At 37.5% G+C, this 24,963-nt stretch overlaps 4 protein-coding genes and 1 long non-coding RNA gene across 5 annotated transcripts; 1 reads left to right on the forward strand and 4 right to left on the reverse strand.

The window, feature by feature from the left end:
• Positions 1 to 3,574: 3,574 nt before the first annotated feature.
• On the reverse strand, positions 3,575 to 5,682 carry LOC147868552 (uncharacterized). Its single transcript, XM_087320698.1, has one exon. The coding sequence runs from the start codon at positions 5,595 to 5,597 to the stop codon at positions 3,732 to 3,734; it is 1,866 nt and encodes a 621-aa protein (XP_087176824.1). The 5' UTR covers positions 5,598 to 5,682; the 3' UTR covers positions 3,575 to 3,731.
• A 715-nt stretch (positions 5,683 to 6,397) lies between these two features.
• LOC147868553 (F-box protein FBW2-like) lies at positions 6,398 to 7,985 on the forward strand. The gene is made up of 2 exons (XM_087320709.1): positions 6,398 to 6,750; positions 7,293 to 7,985. Exons 1-2 carry the CDS (start codon positions 6,440 to 6,442, stop codon positions 7,873 to 7,875), a joined length of 894 nt encoding a protein of 297 aa, XP_087176835.1. The 5' UTR covers positions 6,398 to 6,439; the 3' UTR covers positions 7,876 to 7,985.
• A 1,231-nt stretch (positions 7,986 to 9,216) lies between these two features.
• Positions 9,217 to 10,099, reverse strand: LOC147868554 (uncharacterized). The gene is made up of 3 exons (XR_015531336.1): positions 10,024 to 10,099; positions 9,780 to 9,901; positions 9,217 to 9,641 (listed from the first exon to the last, which is right to left on the reverse strand). It is a non-coding gene; the product is annotated as an uncharacterized LOC147868554 (long non-coding RNA).
• Positions 10,100 to 10,335: 236 nt separating this feature from the next.
• Positions 10,336 to 11,774, reverse strand: LOC147868555 (ATP synthase gamma chain 1, chloroplastic-like). The gene has a single exon (XM_087320655.1). It carries the CDS (start codon positions 11,697 to 11,699, stop codon positions 10,557 to 10,559), a length of 1,143 nt encoding a protein of 380 aa, XP_087176781.1. The 5' UTR covers positions 11,700 to 11,774; the 3' UTR covers positions 10,336 to 10,556.
• A 5,804-nt stretch (positions 11,775 to 17,578) lies between these two features.
• LOC147868556 (F-box/kelch-repeat protein At5g26960-like) lies at positions 17,579 to 19,621 on the reverse strand. Its single transcript, XM_087320731.1, has one exon. The coding sequence runs from the start codon at positions 19,229 to 19,231 to the stop codon at positions 17,705 to 17,707; it is 1,527 nt and encodes a 508-aa protein (XP_087176857.1). The 5' UTR covers positions 19,232 to 19,621; the 3' UTR covers positions 17,579 to 17,704.
• Between the last annotated feature and the right edge of the window lie 5,342 nt (positions 19,622 to 24,963).

Here is a 24,963-nt window from a genome sequence, read left to right on the forward strand (position 1 = left end):
TGTTTGTCAATAAGTTACCTAGACTATAAGAACATAAAATCAATGAGCTTGCATGATGCTAAAGATCTTGGCATGAACTTATGCACACATGAACTACAATGTCTACTTTAATAAACTAAAGGTCCATATTCATGATTGAACGTAGTTGTTATATCATTGGTAGGATTTTACTAATAATTGGTTTGTCACAAGATGTTGCCTAATGAAAAGAGAATTTAATGTCTTTACAAGCTTTACGTTTTTTTGCAACATGTAGGTAGTGATGCGAAAGGTACTTAAGATGATTGCGCTTTTCTTTGTATTATGCAATCTCAATTAGCTTTTTTTGGATTATTGTGTCCATTGTGTGTGTCCAAGTTTTAGTAAAACTCATGTCGGCTCATGAATATATATGATCATTTGTGTTCTTATTGTACTAAAATCGAGGACAAATGTATACTAAAATAATAATAATAATACAAAAAATGTGATCCTTAGAATCTCAATTCTCTTTTCGTCAAATATGTGGTGTATTGGTAAAACATGTGAACACGTCTTTTCTTGTTGTTGGGTTATAAGCTAATGATTTTCTTGATACCAAATATTTTATCCAAAAGACTTGATCAATTAAAATAATGATTGTACTCATTATATTGATTATGTGTAAATGGTAATTATTTGAAAAATGCAAACACAAAAGTGATGTATTTCATGTAAAGTTGGTCTTCAGTTAATCTATTGTTAATGCATCGGATTACAAAGTTTTGGAACATTTCATGCCTAAATGTACACACAAAGAGCGAAAGAAAGAAATATATATTAACGTCTTCTAAGACCAAAATTGGCCCTCTTAAAGAGAGAAAGATCATCATGCCTAGATGGATGTAGCTCATTTGGTAAGGTTGAGAGGAGACCATAAGTTATTATGGTATAATTAATAGAGAGGTGTGAAAGTTGAACCCTACATTCCACAATGGTTTATAGTAAATTAAGAAAAATATATATGATATAATTAATAGAAAGGTGTGAAAGTTGAACCTTGAACACAACATGGAATCATTTTTGGAATGGAGAATTCATATTTATGATATCAATAGAAATATCTAAAACATTACATACCTACTTACTGTATAATTGTTAAAACTTAAAAGTTTATGCATGTTTAAGATAGATACATGCATACATCCCACAGAACCCCATTAGAACATGTCTAAACACATTGTTTGTTAGTTTGTGTAGGTCACATGGAAAAAACATCTACGCTTTCTTTTATGTAAATTGAAAAATCCATGGTTTTGGGAAAGTCACATAAGGAAGAAGATAATCACTTTGAAATGATCAAGGACTCGAAAATAATTTTGTACAATTATGATTTGACTATTAAGTCACAGCCTGATGTGATTAATAAGAATACTAGGGATTTGTTGACCACTTCTGTGTTATAAGGAAAATGAAGTCTTTTTTATTTCTAAGACAATGTAGCTCACGTGGAGTTGCCATTGGAATTGTATTTGAATAGAATTCATGATCAGACATATAAATGCTTGTTTCTTTAATATTAGGATAAACTTTGAGAGTGAACTCACAATGACAATGAAGGACCTAAAGGAAAACATAAGGATAAATTTTGAGAGTCGACTCACAACTAATATGTAATAAACAAATGTAAAAGCAAACTATGACAATGGCAAGCTACGTAAGGTCCTAGTTGGTAGAATATTGCCATCTACTGAACATTATAAGCCTGAATTTCAATATATTTTTCTTCCATTGGTTATTGGGGACTTTGCCTAGAAAATCAATGAGCATCCATGTTGTTTTTCTTATTTCTTCATTTTCAAGTAGAGTTGATGTTTCATCTATTGAGGTTTGATTTGACTATGACCCCAAGCCTACTTCATAAAGTTAAAGCAAGGTATGAGCCATTCAATCCCTTTGTACAAGTATGGTGGAAGAATAATGAGGTAGCATAATGAAATACAATTATTTGTAGTGATGAAGTTTTCAAAGATAAGTATGAGTTGAACAACACAAACTTGGATAGAATATGAGAACATAGAGCTATGTGGAATTTAAAATGGCATCGAAGTGGTCAAGTATGAAATGCTAATTTTTCATATTAAAAGCTAAAAGCCTTACATGCTCATGAAAAGCCATATATTTGGTGCATATTCTTTTCCATATACAACCATTCTTGTAATCTTTTGGGTTGTATGTAATAAGTTCATGAATTAGAATTTTCATGATCTACTTAAGAGTTCCTCATTGTTGATCAAAATAGAAGTAGACCCATAGTTGTAGAATACTTGGGATACAATACATATGCTATGTATTCTAAAAGTATTTGAAAGATAAATTCTATAGAGTAAATTAAATACTTCGTATATTTGTAATGCATCTAACAATTCTTTTTTGGCCAAATTTAAATTAAATAATTTTCTTTTGGAGATATTAAATGCATAAAATACCTAGAATTCCTAATACATTTTTAAATGCCAGTTCTAAAATGTACAATGTGTTGAATACTACTTTAGAGTATTCTAAAATGTAATCCATAAATAAAATACACGTTTTTTAACAATTACCGTAGAACTATCTCAACAATGATGATCTCTTCTTGTACAACATTGTTTTGAAATTACATTGGGGATTATCAAACCATATCCACTTCAATTCACGTACCCAAATCATCAATAAATGATGGCAAATTTCTTTACATAATGTCAGCAATGTCCTTGTGTTTTACTCGTATTAAATTTAATGTTATAAAGGTTACTCATCCAAAGTAACTATTCATAGATAAGATCAACCATTGCATCGGAAGTTAAACAAGATAAATCTTTTAGTATTTTTCATTAGCTGTAATGCGGTTATCATATCTAAACATTCCAAGGTTTGAGGCTCTTTCAAATTGCAGATAAATTAGTTACAATTATAGCTTTGGACATGGTATTATGTATGCATGTCGGAATAAACATAGATTTAATATAAAATGGTGTCACTGTTGCCTTCTATTTGGGATTTCCCTTTTTTATATATAAATATGCATTACCTCAATATTAGAGGCAATGATTAGAACTAATTTATAAGCATTAATTTGTATAGAGGCAATGCTTTTCCATTGTCCTTAAAGCACATAAGCTTAACACATTATTGGTGATAAAACATTTTAACAGTTTAAATAAGGATTATACACTTTGTGCTCTTTCTAGAATCATTGGATAGAGATTTCAGTATAATCTTCACTTTCCTTCAAACCTTCTCCTTTGTCATGACATGTTTCTTTCATTCCACTCCAAAATCTTGCACATTGCTTACTTCACCTATTTCATGCTTGGTGGGGTATAGTAATCAGAACTAAATATATTTCTCACGATTAGTACGTCCATAGATTAAGTGCTAGATATTCATAACTTAGAAATCCCACATCGGGAACCACCTTATAGATTAATTTCTCACAGCTCTGATCATTAACTTGCATAGCCGTGACTCTTCACAGAGAGGCTCAGAACAATATCCACTTCGGTCTTACATGTGGTAAGCCCTATAGTAAAGTTTCTCTTCTTTCTTTGACGCATCATTTCTAAATTAGAGTAACTGAGATAATTGGCGAAAGTGTGAGCAGAGTGAAATAAACCTTCTTAAAGTGAAATCTTTTTCATACAAAGGGCAATAATTCCCGTGTTTTAGGCATTTGTTTGGAATCATTTATTTTCTCTCAAAAATGTTGTTTAAAATCATTTGCATTTATATCATCTTACCAAATTTCTTCTTTTGAAATATTGACTTTCAACCATCTTTACAAGGTGAGGATCGATATCAAATCCCAATTTCTTCATCTTCCCAAGAAGCATGTTAGCCTCTCCATCTCTCCCGGCCTTTATGAACCCAAAGATAAGAATGTTATAAATCACAGAATCAGGTGTAATCGAAAGGTGTGGCATTTCTTTGAAAAGCCCATATGCATCATATATTCTACCTACCTTGCACATACATGATATTAAGCACGTAAAAGTCACTACATTTGGATTAAAACCTTGAGTTTTCATGATTTTAACTAGGTTCTCTGCCTCTCCGAGATACCCTGCTTTACAAAAACAAGATACAAAAATATTGTACAACTCTGTATTCACATGAATCCCGGCCACAACAAGCTCTTGGAAAATATTATATGCCTTAGCTAATTGATTGCTCTTACAATATCCATCAATCAAGCTATGATAGGTTGCACACTGTGGCTCAAGACCCCGGTCAAGCATGGCTCGGAAGACCTTTTCGGCCATTTCTACCTTCATTGTCTTACATAGACCATGAATGAGAACACTATATGTTAATGCATCAGGCTGACAATTCGCCTTAATCATGTTCATGAAGACCTTGCTGCCACTTTCCATGTTTCCCATCTTTAACAAGCTTTGAATTAGAAGAGTATACAATACGGTGTCCACTTGAAATCCTTTGCTTTGCATTTCATCGAAATAACGCTCTGCAACATCAGCTTTTCCTGAATTACAAAGCCCGTGGATCAATACAGTATATGTATATGTATCACGTGAACAACCACTTCTGACCATTTGTTTAAACAACCCGATTGCATCGTCGATCTTAGAATCCCTACATAACCCATCTATCAACACGTTAAATGTCCGCCTATCAGGGAGTATCTTATTCTGTTGCATTTCTTGAAAGAGTAACAGAGCATCATCCATCTTCTGGGCTCTTGTAAAACCATATATAACTGTATTGTACGAGATGACATCCGGCAATACATCTGTATGGTGCAGCATCATTTCCTTCATAAGATTAATTGCTTGATTCATCCATCCATACGAGCAAAGACCATGGATCAAGATGTTGTAGGTCTCTAATGGACCCCCTTTGAAGACTTCGCGAAAGATCCTCAGTGCTTCACTCACCATTCCACCTTTACACAAACCGTCGATGAGCGAGTTCTTTGTGACTCTGTCAGGCTCACATCCTGAGGCAATCATATCCGAGTATACTTCATAAACGCGGCCAATTTCACCTACCTTACCATACCCATACAACAATACACTGAATACATAGTTGTTTGGACACAACCCATCCTTCAACATGAGTTCATACACATACTCTGCATTCTCAACCATACAATCCTTCATCATTACATGCATGAGGCATGTATATACCATCACACTACATACATAACCATACCTATGCATAGCATCTAGAACCTCCATGGCTCTTCGAGCCATACCAACTTTTCCATAGCTTTTGATCAGGGTCGTGAAGGTGAAATCATCCATACATCCATTTACATGCATTTCATCCATGATTTTCCAAGCTACATCAAACTTCCGTGAGGATCCGAGTATACCCAACAGAGCATTGTAAGAGAAAGTGTCATGTGTGTAGTCATGACGTTTACCCGACCATCTGAAGAACCAGAGGGCCATCTCAGCATCCTTCACATGGTTCAGAACTTGTGAGACATCAGCGGGTTTCAATGGACCTGAAAGACTGTCCAAAGAATGTTCAAGGGCCCTCTGATTCAGATTCTGATTCCGGATTCTTTGCAAGGCATTCAACACGGTGTCGAAGCTCAGCATCGAGAACATTCCTTTGGCTTTTTTCTTCATACTGAAGTTGCTCTGTTTTGTGTCCGGCTAATATAACAGAAAGCAAAACCATAAACCTCCCTTCTCACATTACTCAAGAAGTACTCAAAAAACATTATAAACTGAGAGAGAGAAAGAGAGATGTATTAAGGTCTTTTATGAGACCAAAATGGTATATACATATATACATATATACATACATACATACATACATATATATATTATTATATATATTATTATATATATATATATAATATGTATGTATGTATACTAGACCAAACAATTCGATTATATCTTAAAATGTTCTCAAAATGAAGAACTATCTTATTGCCCAAGTGTAAGAGTGGCATAGTGATATTGAAGTTTGAATCTTCATTGGTGACTCCCTAGTGTTAAAACTTCACAAATGCAACGTTGACACATTGTGCATTAGCACATTATAAGAGCAGCCTCCTATATGCTTGTTGAACCTAGGTAAAAGTATCATTGAAAGTGATGAGGTTATGATGCTATGGCACTAAAGTATAATGCGGAGCAAGGGATGTTTGGAGGTTTGAATCTTCATCGGTGACCCCCTAGTTATCTCGCCCTACAAACGTAACAATGAAACTCGACAATGTGGTGTAAGCCTACACCTGCACCTATGTGTGTGTGTGAGTGCATGTTTTTGATAGAGAGAGGGTTTATTTGAATTGAAGGAAGGGCAGTGTTATGGAGATAACGAGAAACTCAGGGGCATTAGGTGGAATTACAAAAAAACCATAGGGTAAGCAAAATTCCAAACACTGAACAGCACAAGAAGTAGAAGAAGAAGAAGAAGAAGAAGAAGAAGAAGAAAGTAGAGAGAGATACAGGAAAGAAAGATGCGTGAGCTGCCTAGCCATGTCTTGGCGGACATATTCAGACGTCTGTCCCTAGAACAGAAGCTTTGTGTGGTTCCCTGTGTTTGCCATGCCTGGAAGAAGGTGTGTGAAGAAGACCCTGGGTGCTGGGAAGGGAAGGTCGATCTTCGTGACACTCTTTTCTCCTCCTCCACCTCCTCCATGGCAACAGACAAGGAGAAACTCCACAGATTGGCTCGCTTGCTCGTCACCAAAATGAACCATGGCCTCGTCTCACAGTTCACGGTCCCCTGTCTCTGGGCTGCCGACATGCTTCTTGACAATTCCACAAGGTAAGTTATGCATCACTTTTATATGTTCTCTTTTTTGCTGTGTTAGTAAAGACTGTTTGTTGCCTTCCTAATGGGATATGGAGATAAGGAAATGAACTGTGTTAGATTGACTCCCAACTAGAGGCTAAAGAAGTTACCTGTTGTACAATCTCTTGGAAAGACACAGAAGAAGTTTCTTATAGAAGGGTTTAGGGTGCAACATGATGCATGTGACCAAAATGACCTTTGGGACCGAACAAGATATTACACCTGAAGATGTTGTCTCTTGTGCCGTAAGAAAAAGCTTAATAAATATAAATAGGCTAGAAAAAACATCCAAAGATACCTTTGTTACTCCTCAAGAACTTTCGAAGCATATGATCTTGAGAGAATAGATAGAGAATATCTGTGATGTACGATAGGTCGGATAGTAACATATCAGCCCATGAATGTTCTGAAGTGATGTTGTATGACACCAGTAACTAGGAATTGTAGTGATGGACAAAATTAAAAATATGCTCTTCTTCAGTAAAACCCATTTACTTGTGCTTTTCTTGATGCAGTGGATCCAGTCTTCAGGTACTCCAAATCCCACAGAATACTTTGTCTGAGGATGTATTGTATCAGCTCGCAACTAAGTTTACTTCGCTTACTTCTCTGGATTTAAGTGGTGTGTCAAATTTATCGGGTGCTTGTGTTGAAGTGTTTGGGAAGAACTGTCCCCAAATAGCACACCTCAAAGTGAATATGAATCCACAAATGGAATCTGGCTCGCCCAATGACGATATTGCATTTGCAGTCGGCAATACAATGTGCCAACTAGAACATCTCGAGATGGCATATGGAACAGTGTCAAATGCAGGTTTTAAATTCTTGATGGAAATGTGTGCCAAGCTTGAATTTTTGGATCTTCGTGGATGTTGGCATGTAGACGTGAGTGAAACTTATGCCAAAGAAGCAAGCCAAAGGTTGAAGGTGTTCCATGCACCAATCGTGATTGATGATATATATGATGATGAATCCTTTGCGTATCTTTCCGAATATGAGGACTATGCCAATGAACCTGAATCTTGTTCCGGTGACTATCGTAGTGAATCTGATTATTGTTGCAGTGACCATGACTCTGAATTAGACCAATATTATTAATAGGGACATGTGAAGCTTAAAATAAGTGGAATTATGTAAATTTGGATGGGATGGACATGTGATGCTTTTTTATTCCCTTAATTAAAACTGAGTGCTTTAATCTGCCTTAACACCCTTGATAATCAGAATTTGGTTGTCTCCAATAAATCAATGATCTGACTAATTAGTCAACACCCATTAAGCAAATTATCAGCAATTAACCAATGCACTACTAACGTGTTGATTATATGAACATTGTGCCACTGATCAACTGATTATTTGAATAGAAATCTATTAACTTATTGAGAATGTTTAAGCAGATTGTCGATTTATTTCAGTTGTCAATTGGTAAGGTTGTTTGTGGATATAATATAAGACTTTAGAAAGTCTTATGTGCCATTGAAGAACCGGAACTCATGGTAAATATCCTCTATATGTCTCCTTTGTCAAGCTATCAATTAGGCATGCTATAAGAGTGGCCTCACTTATGCTTGTTGAACCTAGATAAAGTACCAGTGAAAGTGATGAGGTTATGACCCTGTGGCACTAAAGTATAATGCTGAGTAATGGGTGTTTGCTTATGCTTGTTGAACCTAGATAAAGTACCAGTGAAAGTGATGAGGTTATGACCCTGTGGCACTAAAGTATAATGCTGAGTAATGAGCGTTTGGAGGGTTTGAATCTTCATCAGTGATCCCTAGTGTTAAAATTGTATATATGTAATGTGGACACATTGTGCATTAGCACATTATAATGTAATGTATGTTTTTGTAAAGAGATTGAAGCTTAAAGAGCTTCCTAGTCATTCTTATTGATGTTTGTCCAAAATAGAGTATCGTGATGATTTTAAAGCGTGTCTTCTTTTCAACCTCAACGGATGGTAGACCATCGAACTTTTTCCAAGATCAAAATTTGTGTAGTTACTTTCTAGAGTCAATTTTAAGGCAAACCAATGATAGACTTGGTCTCTTGCCAGGTATTTATCATTTAAGTGTCATCAGTACAAAAGTGACTGAAAAATAAGTCACTGAGTATAGAGAGAAAGGATTTATACATCTAAGGGATAAAGTTATTGTTACATCTCCAAACAAGTTCCATGGCAATTAGTAGTAAATGGATAATCAATCTTTGGGGAAGGAATCAATGTCATTTGACCATTTCATAATCATGCTAGAGTTAGCATCCAATCTCTGAAATAAGACTTGCCAGATTTGATCATTAAACTTCCTATCCAAAATGGATAGTGATTGATGTAGGTTCTCTGTGAGAACCCCATAAGGCCTCAACAAGACTTTGGTTTCCAAGGAATAAACTAGCTTAATGCTCATATAGTATGAATCACAACATTTGTCAAACTGCATGAAGTTTGGTCTTAAATTGTTGTGTGATGAGGTTAGGTTCAAACTCCAGCACTGTGATTGAACTAGAACAATGGATGTTAATATTCTTTGACCTAGAGTATATGTTAGTATTCTTGTCTTTCAAAGGTGGAATCTCTCCTTGATATTAACATTAAAACTAACAATCTCTTTTATGTGACACTGCTCATAATCAAACTCTCAAATAATTCCTGTAACTTCAAAGTAGTAGATCAAATATATTGCATTGCCTTGATAAGAACAGTATGCCAAGGTAATAACAAAGAATAGGTAAGGGTGGTGACAAAGCTGTTATCAGAGATACTCTGATAAGTACATGTCATCCAGAATCCCACCATATGTCAATGCACTTAGGGCCATGGCTCGATTAGACTTCACATTGATACATGAAGATGGCTTGTCAATGCACTGATATTCCATAGCTCACTTACCCATCACCTTGATACTACTTGATAGTACGTATGCAATAGCAATACCGTGAGGATAGAAGAAAACTGTCAATGCACTGGCATTCCATAGCTCACTTAGCCATCACCTTGATACTACTTGATAGTACGTATGCAATAGCAATATCGTGAGGATAGAAGAAAACTTGAACGCTCACTGCCAATATAAACTCCTATCATCAACTGCATTTCTCTAGGTTTGCTCAACAGATTTTAGCGGCTCTAGTACAATATAAACTTACCAAAACCTGCTGGATATTCTCACAATTGTTCCGAGAATATCCAAGAAGTTGTACAAGTCACTTCATGCGTTGGAGAACAAATGGGGTTCAAATATGTCCAACTAATTTCTCTCATCTATACAAATATGTCTGGCTTGATGTAGCAACTAAAACCAGAATAATTGTGTGATGAAGGACAAATGAATACCTACACAACACCATAAGCATGTTGTATCAAAGACAACCCATTTTGCTCTAGCATTTCATGCTCTCATAAGATCTCAAGAAAACAAGACATTTTAAATGTATGTTTTGCACGAATGAAGGTCATGTTGCCTTATTGCCAAATATCCACTTCAATCCAAACTAATGAGGTCAGACTCACCCGGATCTTAAATTGATACAAGCAATTACTCATCAGTTCGATGTAGCATGTCAAGAAACCCATTAATCGCATTGGAGTGAGGAAGATAATGAGAAGTTCCAATATACAAAAAAAAGAATTTGACCAACGGTGATGGGAGATATAGGGTTACCTCAACATTTGGCCATAGATACAATTACAGGAGAATCTCTGGCATTTCGGCCCATACATACATCCACTTTTTTGAAAAGAAATTGAAGTTGTGAAACCAAAAAAGAGAAAAATAGGAAAGCTACATTGCATTTGCACCAGAGACGATCTCAAGGATCTCACCAGTAATCTTTGCCTGTCTCTGGCGGTTATAGCTAACCGAGAGATTCTTCTTGAGCTCAGATGCATTGTCACTGGCATTATTCATCGCATTCATTCGAGCGGCGAGCTCACTGGCGACCGACTCTTGGAGGGCACGAAGAATTTGGCTATTGAGATACAATGGCAAAAGGGCATCCAAGATTTGGACAGGCTCCTGCTCGAACTGGAGGACACCAGCAAATTCTGCAGTCTCCGTGCGAACGGTCTCTCGTTCGAGGGAGAACTTACCCTCTTTGGTAGTGAGACGGAACATCTCATCGTCGGCAGCATCCACACACTTACCATTCACATCACACACTTCCCCTTGGGGAGACAAGGGCAAGAGGGTGTGAATGATGGGATCCGATTTGATGAGTGACACGAACTTAGTGTAGAGGAGCTCGACCTTGTCCACCTCTTCGCTGACAAAGAGAGCGAATAGCTCGTCCGCAATGGCTTGAGCTTCTTTCGTCGTAGGGGTGCTGCCCGTGTCAATGTAGCGATCAACGGGGATCTCGGGCCGGCGCTTGAAGTAGGAACCGCCTTTCTTACCCACGCTCACAAGCACAAACTCGACACCGATCTTCCTAAGGTCTCTCATCCGTTCTTCGGCTTTCTTGATGATGAAGTTGTTGAAGCCACCGCAAAGGCCCCTATCACCTGTGACGACTACGAGTGCGATTTTCTTGACGGGACGGATTTGGGTTAGTGGGATGTCAATATCCTCGGTCTGGATTTGCGAGTTCACATTGAAGAGGACCTTGACGAGATTCTCCGAGAAGGGCCGGCCGTTGACGACCGCCTCCTGGGCACGGCGCACCTTCGCAGCGGCCACGAGCTTCATGGCATCCGTGATCTTCTTCGTGTTCTTCACGCTGTCGATCCGCTCGCGCAGGTCCTTGAGGCCGCAGACCACAGTGGAGGCGCCACGAGGGGCCTTGACACGGGAGGCAGAGGAGGCACATGGCAGGAGGCTACTGGTGTCCGAGGGGCCGACAAGGGCTCGGGCCGCGGTGGGAAGGTTTTCGAACCCACTAGACCTGCTGCTGCTGCTGCACAGGGAGAGATGGCTTGAGCACGCCATAGCTCTAGATGTCTGTCCTTTTCCTTCTTCCTCTTCCTTCTTCCTTGATTCTTCTTCTGGTGCAGACAGGATCGGAGGTGGAGAGATAAAGAGTATGTGTGTAGGGCATATACCATTGTTTTGTGTATGTGTGTGTGTGTGTGTTTGTGGTAGTTGTGATCTCCAGTCTTATCCACAATTCCTCTCTCTCTCTCTCTCTCTCTCTCTCTCTCTCTCTCTCTCTCTCTCACACACACACACACACACACACATTGCTTCACTCCATCCGTCCATTCCTTCCTTCCTTTCTTTGAGGTCCATGGTGTCTCGTGTGTGAATTATGTTTGCTTCTATATATGTACATATTGGCTCGCCCCCCCCCCCCGGAAACACGAAAGAAAAACCGGCATTCCGAACTCATCTCCCTCGCCACGCTGCTCTGCTCGTATATGTTTCTCCAAATGTGAGTGTCTCCGTATCGGTATTCAAAAAGTTCGCCTTTACCGCTTGATACTACTACTACTACTACTCCTGCTGCCCGGATTGGTGCGATGCTTTATATGCTTCTTCGTATGAAACTGGATTTTCCCAATGAAGTTTTCTGGCGCATGAATATCGGTTCTTCTGCGAAGGTGCCGAAAAAGGAAAATACACTTTTATTTAGAACATGAGCCCGACGTAATCAAAGGTGCCCGTGTATTTGTATTGCCCAAAACTATGGAATTTGGGCCCTCCAAAATCTCTACCTTTACCTAAGTTGGTTCATGATAGTACATTTCTCCACGTAGAAGACTCGTTTTCTTATGTAAAGAGAAAAACAAGTTTGTATTTAGAAACATTTGCAATGATCTCTATCAAGCAACACCTATATAATTGACCATGAAATGTGTTATTCATGAGTATTCCATTAGGGTAAAGTTTGTATTAATGTGGCAACATTGACTTAAGAGTTGCATTTCTTTGTTGGGTTTCGATAATGATAAAACATTTGTAAGTGAGGTGAGCATATTATACATATAGTCATGACTCATGACACTCATGCATGTATTATACATCGAGGAACGAGCATTTGGAAAGCAATGATAGAGAATCATTAAGGGGGATGGTGTGTAAGTTCACCGGAATTTTGGGTTATTTCAAGTTTCAACTTCCATTATTCATGATTATGTATCGTGGGGGAGATATCAGGTTATTATCACTTATTTCAAGTTTTTTAATGTCTCAAAAGTATCGACAACTAATGTTAATCCAATATTAGCATTGTATATACTATATAGCTCTTAAGATCAAGTTGCCTTTTGTTATTAAGGTCAAATAACTATGACATCAAGTAGGTAAGGGGGAAATGTGCATCAATGTAACTATAAAAAAGATTGTTGTTGTGTGCCTTACTTGAACCAATAGTAGCTATATGACTATGATAGATAGTCAACAAGAATGTATAGGCATAAGCTTAGGGACTTATTCTAACTCCAACTTGGTATGATAGCCTGAGGGTATACGAAGAGGATTAACAAGTGTAAGGGTATATGAAAGCCATGAATGTAGGATATTGTATTGACTCTATGAATAGACATCAATGTGCATAAGTTCATGCTTACTCGCTCTGTGGGGTTGCCCAACGTCCCATTGAATATGGCAGGGGGTTGGCCGCTTGTTGCAATTATGCCAGGTGCAAGGCTCAATCAAGTGGGGAAATATATGTTGGCTATCATGGCAGACCGCAATTGGCAAATATGAGCATCAAGAGGAGGGGATGACTTTGGTAATAAAAGCACAAGAGGTCATTTTCTCCTCCAGCGGCAATGTCCACTCCACTCCTCTTAATGACAAATCTCAAGAGGCGTTGGAACTGGTCAGCCCAATAACTCTTTGGATTCTATGAAAACAACGATGTAGGCAAGCCTTCTCCAACCAAACCGCACATCCAACAACGTTACTGCAAGAGACATGGAGTGAAATTGTAGCCACTCTAAAGAGCCAATATGATGGCCTTAAGGGCAGCTTCGAGGGAGTTGAAAGACAACGAATAGCCTTCATCTAACAATGGTTGTCCTCTCCCTTTCTTGGGTCAATGGGCATCCACATAAGATAGAACTATCGCATCCCTTCAGGGATTTGTACATAATCGTCTCATTTGTAAAATTTTATAACTAATGGAAGGGGTTTTGTTTTTTTTTTTGGAAAAAAAGAAGAAGTTCGTGCTTACTCACTCCACTAAAAGAAATCTAATTGATCTTTCGTGCAATTTCTTATTGCCATTTAGGTTTTATTACGATTATTGATGTCTCATGCCTAGTTGTTGCCACTCTACACGAAGTGGTAGAAACATTAATTACTATTATCATTATTAATTTTCCCATTTACCTTGATTGATTGGTTCTTCTAACAACCGGCAACGATCGGTTTGAGAGGGTCAAAACCGAACCGTTTAAAAAATTGTAAACCTTAAACAAACCAAACCAAACCACAAAACCGTTAAACATTTTTCAAACAGTTAAACCTCCGGTCAAATTTCGGTTTTCAACTTAGGTTAAATTTTAAATTTATAATATTTCATTTTTTAAAATTTTAAAATTTTTTAAGATGTTCCTAAAATCTGAGAATAAGGTCTAAAAATGAAAAGATTGTTTAAAAACAAATTCTTAAAAAAAAAAACGTAAACCGTTGAAACCGCTAAGCCGTTGCCAATTGTTACGTTCTTCCACAAAAGTATATTATCTAAGAAATAGTCAAGACTAGGCATGTATTGTGTCTCATGGAAGCATACATGCATATATTATCGAAGAAAGAGTCAAGACTAGGCATGTATTGTGTCTCAAGGAGACATACATGCATCCTACTACATTTTAACGGTTTATAATAGTGAAATAAATATAATATGTGAAAGTTGGACTCTAAATCCAAGGTCATGTGGCATTGGTAGTCTAGTAGCTTACATAACTATAACTTGTAAGTAAATAACACGAGAAAGAGAAAGAGAAAGAGAAAGAGAAATGCATGGGTGATATGTGAAAGTCGGACACTGAATACAAGGTCGTGTGCCGTTGGTAGTCTAGTAGCTTACCATAAGTGTAAGTAAATAACAAGAAAAAGGGAAAGAGAAATGCGTGAGCAATGTGGAGATCACAAATTTAGACATGCCAAAGATAAAAATTTGGAGGCTAGATAGACGCGATTCTGCGAGGTAAGGATGGATGAACACACACAAACTCGAGAATGTGGTGTAAGCCTACATCTGCACCTAATATATATGTGTGTGTGTGTGTATGTTTTTGTCTTGACAATTCCACAAGGTAAGTTATGCATCACTTTTCCTTCTTCTTGTTTTTATATGTTTTCTTTTTTGCTGTGTTAGTAAAGACTGTTTGTTGCCTTCCTAAGGGATATGAAGGGAAGGAAATGAACCGTGTTAGATTGACGCCCAACTAGAGGCTAAAGTAAAGAAGTCACCTGTTGTACAATCTCTTGGAAAGACACAGAAGAAGTTTCTTATAGAAGGGTTTAGGGTGCAACATGATGCATGTGACCAACATGACCTTTGGGACCGAACTGTAAGATATTTATACCTGAAGATATTTGTGCCGTAAGAAAAAGTAAATAGGCAAAATTAAAAATATGCTCTTCTTCAGTAAAACCGATTTACTTGTGCTTTTCTTGATGCAGTGGATCCAGTCTTCGGGTACTCTAAATCCCGCAGAATACTTTGTCTGAGGACATATTGTATTAGTTCGCAACTAAGTTTACATCGCTTACTTCTATGGATTTAAGTGGTGGTGCATCAAATTTATCGGGTGCTTGTGTTGAAGTAAAGTTGAATATGAATCCAGAAATAGAACCTGGCTTGCCCAATGATGATATTGCATTTGCAATCGGCAATACAATGTGCCAACTAGAACATCTCGAGATGTAATATGGAACATTGCCAAATGCAGGTTTTAAATTCTTGATGTAAATGTGTGCCAAGCTTGAATTTTTGGATATTCGTGGATGTTGGCATGTCGACATGAGTGAAACTTTTGCCAAAGAAGCAAGCCAAAGGTTAAAGGTATTCCATGCACCAATCATGATCGATGATTCCTATGCGTATCTTTCCGAATATGAGGACTATGCCAATGAACCCGAATCTTGTTCCTATGATAATATGGCTCTTATTTTGACCGATTTGATAGTAATTGGGACGTGAAGATTAGAATAAGTGGAATTATGTAAATCAGGATGGGATGACATGTGATACCCTTTTATTCCCTTAATTAAAATGGAGTAGTTTAATCTGCCTTAACACCCTTGCTAATCAGAATTTGGTTGTCTCTAATAAATCAATGATCTGACTAATTAGTCAATACCCATTAAGCAAATTACCAACAATTAACCAATGCACCACTAACATGTTGATTATATGAACATTGTACTACTGATCAACTGATTATTTGTATACATCGCTATTAACTTACTGAAAATGTTTAAGCAGATTGTCAATTTGTTTCAGTTGTCAATTGGTAAAGTTGTTTGTGGATATAAGACAAGACTTAAGGAATTCTTATCTGCCATTGAAGAACTGGAACTCTTGGTAAATATCCTCTATATTTCTCCTTTGTCAAGCTAATAATTAGGCATGCTATAAGAGAGGCCTCATGTATGCTTGTTGAACCTAGTTGAAGTACCATTGAAAGTCACGAGGTTATGATCCTGTGACACGAAAGTAGAATGCGGAATAATGGGTGTTTCGAGTAATTATCTCGCCTCTGAATAAGCACTATATAGTAAGCACTAGGAGACAAAATCACAAGATCAACAACTGTGCACAGGACATTTCTGCAACAATACAGTTATTATGTAAACAGATTAACTTGCCAAATCTGATAGATACCAAATGACAAACACTGAAATGGCAATGGAGATGGACTCAGGGAAGCTGTGAGCATTTCATTAATTCTTGAAAACAAGGCGAAGTGAGCATATAATTGCTCACACAACTAAACCAACAAAAATGCACACTTAATGAAATGTTTGAAACTAGATAGCATTTGCTTCCTTTTAAGGAGATAGGTCATACAACGCCTCTTGGCTGATCATCTTTTTTGCTCCAGTCAATTCACACTACGTCAAACATTGAAGAATGTGATGAAATATATCAATGATATATATGCCCCAAAGCCTAAAATCATTAATTCTGAAGGTAAAAGCCTACCTTTAAATGAACATTTTGTTCGTACTATGCTCTTTAGCAAGAGATGCCACTCAACACAATCCTTGTACTCCATGAGTACAGAAAGAAGATGCCAATATGTATAATGCTTATATCATCCTGTGAGGAAAGGAAAAAATCTGTTAAGCAGTTGATTGTCTGTCTTAGAATCCATCAGTTCCAGACATTAGATAGATGGTTACTCGGGAAAGAACCCTAAATCAAAGTAGTTGTTTTGTAACGTTGATAATGATCAAACAAGTAAAAGTCGTTTTTACTTTTCTCAAGTTACACAGAGCTAGTTATTGAGGAACAATATGTAGTAAATATTTGAAGAAACATAAATTCTTGCACGAAAGGTTTCACATGAGATGAATACCACATACACTATATTTTGGAGTTATTTTTTATCTTGATGCACAGGTTGCAATGCACATTTGACATGGTATGACTACAGTGTTGTCAGTTTTATCACGGATGTATTCACAGATGTATGAGATTGACTAGCTTCAATCACAGGACTTGACTACTATTGCCTTGTTCTCACATTCCATCCATGCTCTCTCCATCTTTTTGTAGTTGGAATCATCCTCACCGCCTTCAATCGAGGACAGAATAACTACAAAATAGTCTAAAGATTGCATGGATTCGATCACACTGAAAACAAATACATACATCATACATATGAAATCCTCCCCCATCAGCACACAGATTGATCAAATATTGAAGAAATGAATTTAATGAGTAAGTTTAAGTTAGCATCAACTTCCCTCCAACACATACATAGATTGATTGAATAGCAAGGCAATGAATTTAATGAGTGAGTGGTTAGTTTCAGTTAGCAGTGAACTACAGCACAAGCAGCCCCATTCTTGATACATGAAGGTAGATCTGGACCTCTTGACCACTCTTCTGAGATAGTATCATAAATCAATACAAGACCTTCTTTGAGACCTCGTGTATGCCTTCCGCTACGACGTAAGAGGTCATCGATACAACCACCCACTTGAATGACGTACACTGAGGTACCTATTGAGGTGCAAGAGAATTTCAGGCGATTGTCAAGGCGAAGAGGCGAAGGGATGGGTGGGGGTTTTATCCGGGTCCATCTGTCTCTAAGTGTATCATATTCCCAAAATGATAGTTCTACAGCATGGCTTGAAAGCATGTAGATACATGACCCGACGACCGTGCATGCAATCACACATCCCCCCGTCGGGAGTGGTTTCGTCTTTTGCCATGTATTTGTCCTTGGATCAAACAAATCCATTGAGCTTATATATGTATAAGGTTGCATACACATACCCACAACACTACTCGATTTGAGGCCACCCACAACATAAAATATGTCGTCCACGGCAACTCCCAGGCATCCATACCTTTTCCGAGGCATGTTTGCGATAGGTTCCCATTTGTCTTCTTCAGGGATATATTGTTCAGCATCCATGAGGGCGTCGCGACCAGGGTCTCTGCGGTTGGCACCTCCGGCCACATAGATCCGTCCCCGGATCGAGCAACATGCAAACTTCTTGCGAGGCAATCTCATTGGTGCTCGTCGGGTGAGTGTCTTGCTCCAAGAATCATACATAATGGTGGAGTGAAGATGAGCACCCATGGGGAGGGTATTCTTAGAATTGCAGGTGGTTGCGGTGTTGTTTTGTTGGCTAGGGATGACACCAATAATGAAGACACAGTGATTGACGACCGCGGGTTGTGCATGATGCAATGATTGAGAACCATAACACCGATGCCGGTGATGATGATTATGATGTTGATAATCAAGATTGTTCACATTTCCATCAATACCACTAGTGTACTGATCATGGGATTCCACATAGTTGCCAGCATTTACATGACTAACTTCCAGTGGCGATGAGAGCGAGAGCGAGAGCGAAAGCCACTTGCCATCGTGTTTGCTATAATAAATGGAGGATGAGGCACTTCCCCCAAAGACAAAGAGGAGGGGCTCAAGAGTCCCGACAAGCCTGCGCCGCTCATAGTACTCGGGCTCACGGACACAATGCTTCCACTTGTGGCACACAAGCATCATGTGGTGGAGAGAATCTCTCGGGACCCGAGCCAAGCACTCGAGGAGGACGTCATCTGGGAGTGAGTCGATCGAAGGATGAATGATGGTCTTAGTGGAGTTTGTGATGGTGTGATCATCCCCAAGTGAAGATCCTTGTAGCAATACTATCTCGATGGGTGCTTCACTCCAGCAAGCTCTCATCATTAGCCTCCTCAGCCCACCCTTCTTCCTACTGCTTCCATCCCTTCTTGTGTTTATCAGTGCAGAAGTAGTAGTAGAAGAAGATGCTTCCATGACCTCCAATTGAGTATTGCAACATTCAAAGCTAACCATCATTACAAAATAGATCTCCCCTGACTCTCTCTGTGTTCTTCTTACTTACCTCTTCAGTGTCTCACAAGATCAGGAACTAATTGTAATGCTGCTTCTTAGAAGGAAGTGAGGGAGAAAGAAGACCCCTTCTGCTTTTATTTCCCCTGTTTCTTCTTTCTCTAGTAGGGGTTAGAAGTCCTCTGGTTTTTCTCTGGAGCATAGCATAGAAAGGTTTCCTTGCCTATGGAGAAGAGGAGGAAGAAGAAGACCCACATGTAGTATGAAGATCTGAACTTAGACTTTGGGTTGAGGCATATATAGCTTTTCTGGTTGGCATCAGTTTATCTGACTACCCCTTCTTCTTCTTCTTCTTCTTCTTCTGCCTCACCTTCTCCTTTCTTCTTTCTTTCCTTCTTTCTTATTATACTACTACTGTTAGAACTATCCATGGCTTTTGCAGAGCAAAAGTAGAAATAAAATACAAATAAAACAGGGGAACAAAGAGAGAGAGAGAGAGAGAGAGAGAGAGAGAGAGAGAGAGAGAAAGAGAGAGAGAGTGTGTGTGTGTGAGTGAGTGTGAGTGAGTGAATGAGCGAGGAGGTTTAAAAAAATTTACCCAGAAAAAACAAAATATTTTTATTTAATAGCAAAAAAAGAAGAAGAAACAAGCACAAATTTTTATTTATGCAATGACCACCAAACAAAAAACCTGCTCCCTTTTTTTTCATTCTCTGCTTCTCTGTTTTGTCTCTCTTTCTGTCTTCTGCTGAATGTATGTATGTATGTATGTATGTATGTATGTATGTATGTATGTATGTATGTATGTATGTATGTAAGTATGTATGTACGTACGTATGTATGTATGTATATGTGTCTTTTTGTCTCTCTTTCTGTCTTCCGGTGAATGTATGTATGTACGTATGTACGTATGTATGTACGTATGTATATGTGTCTTTTTGTCTCTCTTTCTGTCTTCTGCTGAATGTATGTATCATGTATGTATGTATGTATATCAATATGTGTCTTTTTTCCCTTCAGTTTTGACCGTTGATTGATTGATTGGGTGGTGATGGTGGGCTGCCTTTCTCTATCCCTCCATCCGTCCAAACATGAGCATAATAATGCTGTTGGACAAACCACACCCCTTTTTTTTTTTACATGGGGAAGGCTAAGAAAGCCCCCTCTCTCTATCTCTATGTGTGGTTCACATGATGGGCATTGTTGGTGTTGCTGGTGTCCGAGTGTCGAGTGTATGTGCGTGTGTGTGTGCCCGTATTTATGATGTGGTGTTTGCGCATGTACATGTAAATGATCACACATGTATCCTCACGATCTATATACATGGATAAAGGCCTTCTTGTAACTTGCGAGGTTGTCCTTTTTACATACATATATCTGTACCTTCTTGTTGTGTCATGATATCGATGCTTGATAAGTCTTCTCGCCGTGTCATCATACCAATGCTTGATAAATCTTCTCGGTGTGTCATGATATCGGAGCTTGAGAAATCTTCTAGAAGCCTACATGTATGTTTGTTATTGCTCATTTTCGTGATCCACGTTTCTAAAATGATTGATTTAGAGAACACATGGAAAGCCATATATCCTCGATGTCCATAGATTTTGAATCATCATTGCTGCATGCACCCCAAGTTTATGTCCCTCAAAAGTGATGTTGATGTGGGTAACAAGCAATCTTAGAGAAAAAGTTAAAAAATGCAAGAGTCTTTAACATCAAGTTCTTTTGTTGCAACTTGCATAATATCAAGGTTCATTATGATTTCCATTTATGGTTGAAGGATTGAATCAATCATAAGAGTAACGAAATGTGAGAATCCGTAATAATGGAACTAGCACATCAAGCTATCCTTACTAGGAAGGGAACCTAAGAGTTTACACTTGTTGTTCACCAACCTTTTCTTTGTAAACATTATATATTTGTGATTGATAAAACAAGGCTTGATATCACAAAACGGTTCATTCTAATTCAACTACATGCTCTTTGCCACTTGATAGTACAAAAGTATATAAGGATATCATTGATAGGTAGTGGCATTTGGCACCTAAAATCGTTTAATTTTTTATATGAATAAGAAATTGTGTTTCTACCTATGATTTCAATTTCCAAACTACCTTTCGGCAACATATAATCAATATGAGTTTTTTAATTTCATTTTCAATTTGCCTCCTTTTTCTTATCATCACCTCTATATTTGGATAGAATTCGATGGATTTTAACATCACTTGCATGTTATTCATATGATGCACATGCTAAATGTTATGTTAGAGGCCCAAGGGCATGTTGAGACATGCTAAATGTAATGTTGGGCAGGATTTTCCATATATATTAGATTGGTCAATAATCATATTTTAAATGACATGTCATAGAAAATCTAAATGATCTCCTTATGAGCCATTTCAATCGTCTTTATCTTTGCCATCCTCATGGGTTGTAATTCTTTCTCAATTACGTTACTGCATGTAATAACCATCAAATCGCTTAAGTGCGTGATGTTTGTCCACCTAACCAAGGTTCAATTCATATATCAATATTTCAATGTAATCAATTGGAATCCGTTTGATTTTCATCATAAAATAAAGGAAATGTTTTCTAGTTATTGTTGTAAACGTGGTTGCATCGTAAGAGGTACAACGTTATGAGTACTGAGATGTTATTATGTAGTGACTAGTGGGTAAAAATAGAATAGAATATTCATCATTAAATTTGTAGGCGTGGGTGAAAAAAGTGTTCCTAGCATAGGATCCTGGTGCCCACCTTCTCAAACAAAAGTATACAAAAGTAAATAAAAAAAGAGAGCCTTTGCTTGGGTTGCTACATTCCCCTTTTTATCGTAGCACATATGATGAAATGTAGCCGACATTGTTTTAGCCTATTGTTTTGAGAGGTATGATATTTGGCTGAATTGAACTAGGTGATTTCAACACTAATATAGAAAGACTTGTGTTTTCCACTTAATCTATAGCGATGGATATGAAATTCACACTTTGAGATGACATTTTATGTTTCGTATTAGTTGTTTTCTGACAATGCGAATTTAAACATTTTGCTAATCTCCAAATTTCTAAAGGAAAACAGTTTGGAAAGGTAGATCCAATACTATCTATGCACAATTGTTTATAGTTTCATAATAGCATTGTTTTCTCTATATGAATATATACAAATAATTATAGTTTCAATGATAATGATTAATCATTAAATTAACAAAAGGATTGTTTGACAACCTAAAACTAATTGTGTTGCATTGCATCAATAGGAATACATTCACAACCACATTCAACTCACTTTCTAATACCTCAAATTTTCCCTATTCTTAAATCGAACCAATCAAATACCATCCCTCCACAAAAATCTTAGCTCAATCATGTTGTTGCTTTTATACAAGATTGAAAGGTAGTCAATGATCTCCAATGCGCACAAAGGTAGTTTCCCAAACCCTAAACCCATTCACATGAACTAAGGTCTCACTTATTATCATCAATACCAATAATCCATATTGACAATCCAACTATTGTGCTTCACACCCACACACATGATCACATCCACCAAAGCTTCAGATCTCCAAACTTATTGAAGATGTAAACATGAAACATTGAACAATGAAATGCAATCAATACATGTCCATTGACACCACTCGTGCATAATTGTTGAGATATCAAGCTCAACTAGGTTTAGCTATTTAGTCAACCCTGTAACTTAGTAGTTACATAACTAGACTCTAGTTATAAGTGTTGATTTTAAACCCTTAAATAGGATCTTGTACTTGTATGTAAGTGGGGATACATTCTCGATCCTCCATTACCAAGTATATTTAATATAGGACTTACATCTATGTACCTATATTCTACTCACACATATGCACCCTTGCACATGACTTATATATATGTATGTATATATCTCATTGTGGGTATTTTTGTAAGTTGATGATGCTTATTAATATAGAGGAAAGGTCTTTAGCTACACTCTTGTTAATTATCCCCATTTATATTATTGTTCATAAGTGTAACTTCCTCTCACATACATACGCACACATATCACATAATCTTCCGCTGCTTAACTACTCACATAATAAGTCACTAATTAACCCTAGTTAATTACCTAATTATTAACAATAATCCTTACTTGTGAGAATTGTTTGTGACAAACAATGCCTATATAATATATGCTACATTAAAGTGGAGTGAGTGTATAAAGCACCACGTGTGGAAGCTAGGAATAAAACCAGGACATAACAAGAATGATTATATTTTGGATTGTTTACATCAACACACGATGTGTTAGGCGAGGGGAATTTGCTTGTTTTGGGGAGAGGAAGATACAATTTTCGTAGTTTGTGGCAACATATGTGAAGCATGAATCTCCACACCTTTATGAAGCCATCAAAACACATTGATTTTGCAAAGAAAGGAAGTTTTTGGAATTCCCTCAATTTTTTATTGATGAAAAGGGGAGGCAAGAAGAGTAGTAAGGCATCATCCCATGAAAGTTGCAGAGTCCGGACCATCTATCTTATGTCTTTTGTAGGTTACATCAGTTTAGAACTCAACATCAAAAGAACTCACATGATGGTGAATCATGCTACTATTTTCTAGGTGATAGACAAATAAAATGTGTAAGGTCATTGATAACTCAACATTTATTGGCTTCTTAGTATAGTGTTTTGGCATTTTTAGAGTGGTATCCATCACATGAATGGGAAGTAATACAAACTATTTGCAATTTGGAGGTAGTTGCAACATCTTGTCTTTTGGTATAGGAGGATAAGCACTCACTTCTACCACAATTTACCCATATGGCATGCTTGGGTTTGGTTAATGTATAGGATGCCATGTTGTAGATCCAAATAAAAATAACGGCATTTCGAACAATTAGGACACGGTTTCGTGTTCCCAGAATTATCATGTTATATCATCTCAGTTGCAAGAAATGCCGACTTTACAATATCCAATTCCAAATTTGACTATGGTTACACTTGAGGTAGAAATTCATAGAAGCTTTTGTCGAAGTAGAAATAAATCATGTGTATCATAAACTAATTGATAGGTATGCATAGATGGTAGAGCAACTTAATAAAGAATGGTGAATAGCAAGATCGAATTGGTGGTTGCAGAGTGTGGTGCAAGCAATCTCATTTTCCTTTTCAACGCAGATGGCATTTATTTGGAGGGTCATGGTGGGTGGATTACCCATGGGGGTTGCTTTGTGAAGATAGAATATTGCTTTCTGGAATGTGTTTGTTTTGTAGAACTTCATAGGAACATAGTCGACATCGATTTATCAATTGTCCAATGAGAAGGGCTATTTGGTAATTTATATATATATAGTGGGCTTCTATAAGTGGAGTGTCAAAATCTTTGTTTCAATGGTTGTTTGTTCCTATGTAGTCAAGAATGCCTTCTCCACATTTTGAGATAGTATTTCAATATCTAAGGTATTGGGGATTATGGCATTATTGGCGGATGAGGAATTCCTTTGTTTTTTTAAAAGATGAATATGGGGTTAAAAAATACATTTGACAATTAAAAAGCATACTAGTGATGACAATTTTCCTTATTGGAAACTTGTGGGAGGTTGTGAGGGGAAAAATTAGAGATCGATAGGCTGTTGTTTATCACTAGGGACGACATAGGCCCCATAACAATGGATGATTGGTTGAGGCAAAATCAGCAATATGCTTGTGGAATGCATTGTGGTGAATCTACGGAATCTATTTTGCATTTGTTTTGGATGTGTCCCAA

Source organism: Azolla caroliniana, unplaced genomic scaffold (assembly GCF_043228905.1).
Source record: "Azolla caroliniana isolate FFs.n. ecotype wild unplaced genomic scaffold, voAzoCaro1.0.p SCAF_1, whole genome shotgun sequence".
NCBI classification, from domain to species: Eukaryota; Viridiplantae; Streptophyta; class Polypodiopsida; order Salviniales; family Salviniaceae; genus Azolla; species Azolla caroliniana.

Coding starts and splice junctions, on each gene's coding strand:
- LOC147868552 (XM_087320698.1), bottom strand. CDS start 5,597: ATGAAGAAAAAAGCCAAAGGAATGTTCTCGATGCTGAGCTTCGACACC.
- LOC147868553 (XM_087320709.1), top strand. CDS start 6,440: ATGCGTGAGCTGCCTAGCCATGTCTTGGCGGACATATTCAGACGTCTG. Junction 6,751..7,292: donor CTTCTTGACAATTCCACAAG/GTAAGTTATGCA, acceptor TTCTTGATGCAG/TGGATCCAGTCTTCAGGTAC.
- LOC147868555 (XM_087320655.1), bottom strand. CDS start 11,699: ATGGCGTGCTCAAGCCATCTCTCCCTGTGCAGCAGCAGCAGCAGGTCT.
- LOC147868556 (XM_087320731.1), bottom strand. CDS start 19,231: ATGATGGTTAGCTTTGAATGTTGCAATACTCAATTGGAGGTCATGGAA.